The sequence below is a fragment of the Quercus suber genome, unplaced genomic scaffold (assembly GCF_002906115.3).
Source record: "Quercus suber isolate HL8 unplaced genomic scaffold, Cork oak 2.0 scaffold_49, whole genome shotgun sequence".
Lineage (NCBI taxonomy): Eukaryota > Viridiplantae > Streptophyta > Magnoliopsida > Fagales > Fagaceae > Quercus > Quercus suber.
In genome coordinates, this window is record NW_027069514.1 from 368,855 (window position 1) to 378,531 (window position 9,677).

The following is a 9,677-nucleotide window of genomic DNA, read 5'->3' on the forward strand; positions in this document are numbered from 1 at the left end:
TTGTGCCCTTCGAATCAATAGAGGAGGGGGGCTTGTGTTGTTCTGGAAGGATTCAATGAACTTGCGCGTGGAGACATCGTCAAAAAATCATGTAGACTGTATTGTTGGGGGCACCATACCCTCACGTCCACCTGATCAGCCCAGCCAACCTCCACCTTAACTTATCTAGAAACCTCCTCCTTCGTTGAAAATCAAAGTAAATTTTGATGGGGCAGTGTTTAGAGAAGACAACCTTGTTGGTGTTGGAGTTATTGTCATAAATGGGGAAAGCAGTGTAATGGCCTCCATGGTAGAATGCCTCCAACTGCCTTTCTCGATCATTGCCGTTGAAGTGATAGCAGAAATGAAAGCACTACACTTTGCTTTTGATCTCTGCCTTTCATCTATTGTCCTCGAAGGTGAATCAAAGATCACTATTGATGGTTTAAGGCGGAAAGAATTAGCCTTGGCAGAGTATGGACACCTATTAGATGAAGCAAAGGACAAAGCAAAGCAATTCTCGGAAGTTGAGTTTAATCATATGCTAAGACAGGCGAATAAGGTAGCGCAAAACATTGCTAGACATGCGAGACATGTTAGCGAGTTATCGGTTTGGATGGAGGATGTTCCTCCACACCTTTTTCCTATAATCCATGTCGAGTCGGCTTTTGATCAATAAAATTACAGTATTTCCTCTCAAAAACAAAAAAAAAAGTAGTTGTATTTAACATAATTATTTTTTAATAAAAGTTTCAACATAATAAATACTGATTGCAAATTTTGTTCATCATAATCTATTTAATGGGATATACTTAGCTTGAATTCATTATGCTCAAATGCATCTTGGCAAAGGGTGTTTGGTACATGCACTTAAAAACTGAAAATATGTGTTTGAAAACATGTGTAGAAATATGTGTGAGTGAAAAAGTTGTGAAAATACATATAATGTTGTTTAAAAAATAAAAAGTTGTGTTCAAGTAGGTATACCAAACAGTGCCTGAACAACCAAATTCTATAATAAAGTTTCCAAAACTGTGAGATGTGCAAATTTTCCTAATTCTGTTTGTTTAGGCGAAAAAATAAAATTGTGTAATTTTCCACAAAAAAAATAAGTTGTCACATCATTAAAAAAAAGTGCTGCATTATTATTCCATTAGACAAAAAAAAAAAAAAAAAACTACCAGATGTGAATGAAAAAAATGAACCAATACTGCTCATTTGTGAAACTTCTAAAACTAAAAACACCCAATTTGAAACTTCAAAATCTAAAAAAGTGCTAACTATATAGATTTTAGAGACTAACAATATATTTAAATCACTAAATTTTATTGACTATAACTAATTTATACTAAATAATTACAATATCAAATTTAAACCTTTCATTCAATAAAAAGCAGTTAAGAGCACACGGCTTTATAGTGACTCTCACAGACAGGTGTCAGGAACCCGTTATTTTCCCGAGAAAACAGTAGGAAAAAAAAAAACAAAAAAACGTTTCGAATAGTAATGGAGCTCACTTTTTGGGGTCTTTAAATATTGGAAGCCGTCAGCTCTACCTTTTTCCTCACCTACCTAACTATCTCCTTTCTTCACTTACTCACGAGTTTCTCACCTTCTCTCTCTCTCTCTCTCTCTCGGAAAAAGGAAAAAAAGGAAAATATGAATTCCTCTCACATTTGAGAAATCCATTTCCTCCGGAAAACCTTTTACTCTGCTCAAATTTTTTCTACACTTAGGTTTTCGCTCTCTCTCAATTCGTAGAAATTAGCGCTTGTTTACCAAAGTCACTGTTTTTTTGGAAAAAAAAAAAAACAGAGCTAAGGAATTTGATTATTCTGATACCCGATCAATTAGCCTTTGCGTTGTTTTGATTCGGAATTCGATTAATCCAATACAATACCAAAAAAAAAAAAAAAATCGGTGCGAATTTTCGTGTTTAGGTTTTGGTTTCGGATCGGAAAAGCTGGATAAAACAGCGGAAATGACGCTGACCCTGGAGTCGATGCCGGGAGCTCGGGGTACTTGGACGCGTACCCGGAACGAAAAATTTCGTATTTCAAGAATCCGTACGTGCTCGGATTGACTTTCGTCGCGGAATCGGTGGATTGCTCTTCGGCTACGACACTGGTAAATCAACATTCAATCCCATTTTCCTTTTTTTTTTTTTTTCAAAATAGTTCTAATATATATTTTTTGTGTATTAATTAATATATTTGTGTTATTTTTATTATCTGATCACTGTATATATATCTATACTGTTAATAATTGGATTTTCGTCGGTCAAAGTAGAATTTATATTTTGTATAAAAAAAATAACAAGATTTTTGTTGAGTACTCTCTAAAATATCCAATTTTTTAGTTAAATAATTTTAAATTTAAAAACACAAACCCAATTAAAAGAGTAATTTACTATTTTTTTTAAAAACTTTTAAAAGAAAGCTTAATGCATGGGTATGAGGAGTCTAGTATATATTATACGTATATATATGAATTTGCTTTCATTTTCTTGAGTCATTGGTCATGATGATGATGATGATGGTATGGTAGGCTACGTGTACACGATATACTGGGTCCTAATTTAGCAAGATGTGGGTATTAATTTATTAATTAAAATTCGGTGATGGGCACTGGACTGGACCCTATTGAAGATAATTCATAATTTTGTAATATATGCTTAAAATATCGCACCTTTTTTTTTTTTTTTTTTCTTCTTCCTCTGATAATTTGATAATTTGAAATCGATTTTGTTAAAAACACCAAAAAATGCCAGTTGAGGTAAGGATCTCAACTTTGTATTTAAATCTAATGATTTCTAATGTGGGTTTGGGAATTGTTCAAAAAAGTTTTGCATTTTTGCTTTTTGTGTTTAATTTTTTTGCAAATAATCTAGCTGTTTTTACACGTTTAACTAAATATTACTAAAACTATATATATATATATATATATATATATATATTTAATTATTATGGAAATAAGCTACCAAAAATAAACAATTCCCAAATAGACACCTAATTATATATCATCATACTTATTATATGTTCATTTAGGGATATCTTGATGTGATCTTCATACCATCAAGTTGGATACGTTTTTTTTTTTGTTTTTTTATATATAAAAAAATCTGTTTGATTTAATATAAAATATCATATGGGTTTTTTTTTGGGGGTTTTTGATTGGAGTCCAAATCTTTTGTCCCACTTATTGATAATATACAGTATACACGCATACTAATTTGTCTTAAAATACAGGAGCTAACTTTGTTTTGGGTTATTTTTAATCTTAATTTATGCTGAATGTGTCTCATTCACTCCTGTTTAAATATTATTGTAGATGTATAATGCATTTACATGATCTGTAGTTGAATACAAAATTCATGGCTGGGTCCTGGCTTTTTGACGTGTGCGGTTGGCAAACGAAAAAAAAGGCCAGTTTTTTGGACTTTCTAAGTTTAACTTGATGGCCCCCGCACCAAAAAAAACGTTTTCACCCCTTTTTCTACAATACTTTCTGCAAAATAAGCAATCAGAGTACATCTAAACACGCTAGTGTCATTCTTTTGTGTGTCTAGGGAGTGACTTTCCCTTTTTTAGTTTTTCGAATGATTAGGGGGTTTTTTTTGGTTTTTTCCTGTGAGAGCATATGCTAATTTTACACTCAACCATTGTCAAACTGTTAAGTTTTCCCTCTCTACTGTTTTTGAAAATAAAGTAAAACCTATGAAATCATATGTTTGCATGCACTAAAAAGCAAGTAATGTTCAAATTGTTCCCTAAATGCATCATGAGATTCATAATTAAAGTCTTTATACCTTTTTTGCGTGCCTACAACCCTAGAAATGTGTTGAGATGAATTTAGGCATTTAGTTTAGACACGCGCCAGTGAGCATTAGCTCAAATGGCACCACACCTCATTTTCCCATAAGAATGGTTGGAGACTGAGGTCGCAGGTACGAAATTCACTCAATGCATGTATAACTTTCCAATTAAAATCTAGCGGTTTAGTAATTTTAGTTCAGCATATGTTACCAAATATGGAATTTATGTGTTTTTCAGATTCAATGTAAACTTGTCTTTCTCTCCACATGAGCAAACTTAAGCTATTGCTTTCCTTTTCTCATGTATAATTTCCTATCAGTCTCCTACAAGAGAGTACAAGGAAATTTAGAATTGAAATGAGGAAAAAGAGCTGATCTCCTTTAAGCAACTTGTCACTGCAGTTTCCTGTACAATTTTCTAGTCTAGAACTGGAATTGGCGTCATTATGGCTTTTCCATGCATGAATTTTTTAAAGATTCGTAGTCTTTGTCGTTAGGAATATTCCAATAACCCTCAATTAGAAATAATCTGAAATATTCTTTGGTTCTTAATTGCCTTACAAGGTAAGCATACAGGAAATTTTGTTCTGCTGCCATAATCCTTTGCCCTCTTTTAAAGAAGCATTAAACACTTTTTTTTAACCATCGAAGCTATAGAATGAAGGATGAAAGATACTAGTAAGGGTGATGAACAAATTGCATTTTAATTTCTCTAGATTAAAACTCTTTCCTATAGAATAGTTTTGGAAGAACAAGAAATTGCCTTTGTAGAAGTATATGAAGTATGAATTTGATATTAAAGTGGTTTGTAGTTTATCTTGGATCTCTGTAGTTATTCGGGTTTTCATTTTTTCTTTCTTTAGCTGCTATTTGATCTTTCTGAAATTGTTACCTTCTGTAGTTATTCGGGTTTTCATTTTTTCTTTCTTTAGCTGCTATTTGATCTTTCTGAAATTGTTACCTCACGTGATAATGTTAAATGCAGGTGTGATATCAGGAGCCCTTCTGTATATTAAAGATGATTTTGAGGTGGTCAGGGAGAGTTATTTGCTACAGGTACAAGCTTTATATTGCTGTGATAGTGATTTCTTTTGCATTGGGAAAATTAATGCTATTTTGATCTTGTAGTTCTTGGTCTATGAAGATATGTTGTTAGGTACTCCTTTTTATTATCCCATTGAGGTTCAAACCTAAACAAGAGCTTGAGAGAGAGCTGTCTATATAGTGATAATTTATGTATGGATTCTCAAGAAGAGAGGAGTCATGGATAGAAAATTGGATCTACACTGGTATAGCATTTGGTTGAGTGTGGATAAGAAGAGGGAAAACAAGAATTTAAGGATGTGGAGTATTTGGTGGTTTGAGTCCCTCACCAGGATTTCCATTTGAAGCACTATGGGTGGTGCATGATGTCTCTGCATCTATTGTGGGGAGAGAGAGAGAGAGAGAGAGAGAGAGAGTTATATCACCCGTTAACTGAAAAATAGAGAGCAGCAAGGCCAATATTCACATTTGTTTTCTTTACTCATTACATTTCTTAACCATGAAGCAAATGGTTAATATTGCAAATCTTTTCTTCTTTGAAACTTCTGATTCTTTAAGGTGACAGGAAACAATTGTCAGCATGGCCTTGGTTGGTGCAATTATTGGAGCAACAACGGGGGGTTGGTTAAATGATTCCTATGGACGGAAGAAGGCTACTCTTATTTCTGATATTGTCTTTGCTGTTGGATCAGTTGTCATGGCTGCGGCGCCAGATCCATATGTTCTTATAGTGGGACGACTTCTTGTTGGCCTGGGTGTTGGCGTAGCATCTGTGACTGCTCCTGTGTATATTGCGGAAGCATCACCATCAGAAATAAGGGGAAGTCTGGTGAGCACAAATGTGCTTATGATAACTGGTGGACAGTTTATTTCCTACCTTGTAAATCTTGCTTTTACAGAGGTTAGGCTTATCTCGCTCCACTATTCAATTTGCTTTTACCCTCTTTTACTTAATTAGATGCATATTTCTATATGGAAAATATGGCTAGAATCCATCAAAATGTTGTGATTTTGTAAATTTTTAAGATTTTGGGTTTATAAGCTATAGTGAGGTCAATTTCATTACTTAAACATTCTATTCTTTAAGTGAACCCAATAAGGCTCTAAAACTGATCATGATGCTGAAACATATGAATAGAATCTTGAGCCTTGCTTAGATTAGCTATAAATGATATTAGAAAATATTCAAATATTCATATTTGTTATTTAATATGCTAATTTCTATAAGAGTATAAACATCTGAAGACAGATGTTAGGATATGGATGGAATCCTGTACTGTCTTTAATGGTGTAGATGGATCACATTTTTGAATGGTTTGTAAGCTATCTGGAGAATTTTTTTTTTTAAATTTTTTTTTTTTTTTTTTAAATTTTTTATGCACTTTTTACTTGTTTAATTTAGCAGTTTTCTTGGACCTTGTTCTCCATTGGGCAAATAAATTTGCAAAAATTCTATTGTTAATTCACAAATGGATTTTTTTAGTAATGAAATGCTGGGGTGATTGTATTTTTTCTTTTTTGACACAAAAGTTGTTGCAGGAGTGTTATATTCTTGTTTATTACAGATATTTTGCTGGAAAGATATGTCCTGAATTTGCAGTTGTGAAGGGGAAGCATCGAGATAGAAATTGGGGCTTGCTATTTTAAGATTTCACACTGAGTAGCATCACTGAAGGAATCTCTTCTTTTCTGTTCTGTTCTGCCTAATTTAGATCATGCAGAGAGCTGTGCTTGTAAATTTTTGAATCATGTTAGTTTAAGAATAATTAGACATAGTTAATTTAAAAGAAATGTAATGTGGGAGGGTTTATATAAATTATAACGAGTCAACAAGCGTGCACGGTGACGCGTACACACAAACATGCACAACCTAGAGTGGTCATGTGTAAATAATTGGACGAATAATTAAGTAAAAAACACTTTGTAGGGATTCAAAATTCAGTGTGCGTCATATGCCAATAATGGGGCAAAAATATGCACTATGCATGACTTCCCATTTGGTAACACCTTTTTCAAACTATAATTTTTCGAAGTATAGCTTTTTTGAATTTCACTTTTTTCTAGATAAAGTTTTTTCAAACAATCCCATTTTCAAAAAAACTGAAAATAAGCTGGTACCAAATGGGTTGGGAGGTTTCAAAACACCAAAGACTGGGGGGGGGGGTTATGCCCCCTCCGCACTCCATTTGCCACTGGGATGGGGAAAGGGTCAGTTAGTTGAAGGCGTTCGGGTGTGTGTCATAATTGTTAGATTGTGAGCATTTTATGTCTTGCATTTTCTGTTTGCAAAGGTTTTCAATTACTCTGGTATATGACTTTCTAACATACTAATGCTTGAGTAGGTCCCTGGGACATGGCGATGGATGCTTGGAGTTTCAGGCGTGCCTGCCGTCATTCAGTTCATTCTTATGATCTTTCTGCCAGAGTCTCCCCGGTGGCTTTTTATGAAGGTACAAGATACTTATACCATTCTATTTGTCTCTCTCTAACTCAGTTTCCTTTACACACCGTATTCATATCTTCTATCTTAATGTGCAGAATGATAAACCTAAAGCCATTTCTGTGCTTTCTAGAATTTACGACTTTTCACGCTTAGAGGATGAAATTGATTACCTTACTGCTCAAGTAGAGGAGGAACGCCAGAAAAGAGCTAATATCAGATACATGGATGTTTTTAGAATAAAAGAAATCAGGCTTGCATTTGTGGTTGGGGCTGGACTACAGGTAAGAGTAGAAATTTAGTAGAAAACTGTCATGGTTCTATAGGTCGTCTCTCTGGTCTATATGGGATTTTGTTTATATGGTTACATTGAATTCTCCAAAAAAACAGGAGTTTGTAGCCTTTTATTGAGGTTGGAGTACTCTGAGTCTATGCTTCTTGACACGTCATACATGCTTTTGTCCTTGTGTCAAATGAGCATGCTCCATTGACATCCAGTTAGGTTGTTTTCATCATCATTAGTGTGTAACAAGATGCCTGTTTTCTTTTCTTACTTCTTTTGGATAGAGATATCTGTTGCATTTAAACATCATTGTAACACTTCTGTGACTGAAAAATGTTGAGCTCCTAAAGCATTTAAATGGGTAAGCGAAGAAAAATGAAATTGCCAATTTTCTATCTTTATTCTTAAATCAGTAGTTAATTTCCTGAAAAAGAAGAAGGAAAAAACCTTGATAACCAGACATGAGACTAGCATGTGCCTCATGGAACATCCTTCACTATATTTTCTATGAAGTTTGGTGATCATATAGTGACAGAAACTTGTGATTTGCAGGCATTTCAGCAGTTTACTGGTATCAACACAGTCATGTACTACAGCCCAACAATGTCCAGTTGGCCGGCTTTGAAAACAACCAGTTAGCCTTTCTCCTGTCCCTTATTGTTTGCCATGAACGCTGCTGGAACAATTTTAGGCATTTTCCCTTATTGAACATTCTGGGCGGAGAAGTTAGCCCTCACAAGCTTAGCTGCTGTATTTGTATCCCTTTGTTATGCTTTCTGTGTCATGTCATTTTTTTTCGAATCATCCAGTTCAAGTGGAATATATGGGTGGTTGGCAATTTTAGGCTTAGCCCTGTACATTGCTTGCTTCTCACCTGGGATGGGTCCTGTGCCATGGACTGTCAACTCCGAGATATATCCTGAATCATATCGTGGGATATGTGGGGGAATGTCGGCTACTGTGAATTGGATTTCGAATCTAATAGTGACCCAGTCTTTTCTTTCAGTTGCTGAAGCTGTGGGGACTGGTCCAACTTTCTTGATTCTTGCCTGTGTGGCTGTAGTTGCATTTGTGTTTGTGATTGTGCTGTTGCCAGAAACACAGGGATTGACATTTGAGGAAGTGGAGAATATCTGGAAGGCGAGGGCTCGGGGCAGAGGGCAAGGCACAGAAAGCCTGCTTGAGGCGGGAGATGAGTCCTAGGTATAATGACCGTTTTGCTTATTTCGATGGAAGTGGTATTAGTACCCTTAGATTTTGTGGAAGACTGTTTGTATAGTTGATCTATATATATACATCCCCACCTATATAATAAATAGGGTTAAGACTAAAATCTATTCCATGCCAGCCTCTTTTTTATGCTGAGGCACTTGTGTTTGGCAGGGATAGGTACTTATGGGCGTAGTTTGAGGTCTAGCCAGAGTGAAATTGCCCTGGATTGGGTTTGTAATGCAGGTTTCAGTGGAAGTTTGTGTGTGTGTTGTGGTAAAAGAAAACCAAAAGACTATGGACTGTGACAACGGCGAGAGCTAAGCACCCCATCCCATTTGAATGCAGAAAGAGAGACGTAATGTTAAAAGGATCAATTTGCATTCTATTACATTAAACTGTAAATTGATTCCGATCAAGAGCACGGGATTACTGGTAGTGGTTCAATGCTTCTCCTTCGTTTATTTTGAATATTGTACATGTTTAAATCTGCAATTTATAAATCAGAAATCAGAATTGTTTCTTCGTTGCTTGGAGATGTGTAGGCTATTCAAGATTATAGAAATTTGCGACAATTAGCAAACATTTATGTGCCATGTAGTGTATAATCAAGAACATGAAATTGGCTTTCCCACAAGTTTGGATTTTTAAAGAAAATTTTCATTTAAAAAATAATAATTAAACTATCAACTTTTTAAATATATCTATATGTCTCAGTCCACAATTTCCAGCCATGGATTCGTAACCAGCCATAGGAAATGATTTACTATAGCACTTTTATCAATTTGCGAAGTGGGAGTGAGTGGGATGCTGCAGAGTTGTGTGTGTGTGATTGGCAAAATAGTTTGACTAATAAATATATATATATATATATATTTTTTTTGTTTTTTGAGAAATAAAAAAAAAAA

At 34.7% G+C, this 9,677-nt stretch overlaps 1 protein-coding gene across 1 annotated transcript; it reads left to right on the forward strand.

Moving 5' to 3' along the window:
• Positions 1-1,524: 1,524 nt before the first annotated feature.
• LOC111995190 (inositol transporter 1) lies at positions 1,525-9,298 on the forward strand. Its single transcript, XM_065771774.1, is given in 11 exon segments — positions 1,525-1,988; positions 1,991-2,068; positions 2,071-2,106; positions 4,779-4,849; positions 5,403-5,738; positions 7,180-7,287; positions 7,376-7,561; positions 8,113-8,161; positions 8,164-8,221; positions 8,223-8,763; positions 8,944-9,298. Coding segments are annotated over 10 exon segments (1,491 nt in total). The 5' UTR covers positions 1,525-1,960; the 3' UTR covers positions 8,944-9,298.
• Positions 9,299-9,677: the final 379 nt, after the last annotated feature.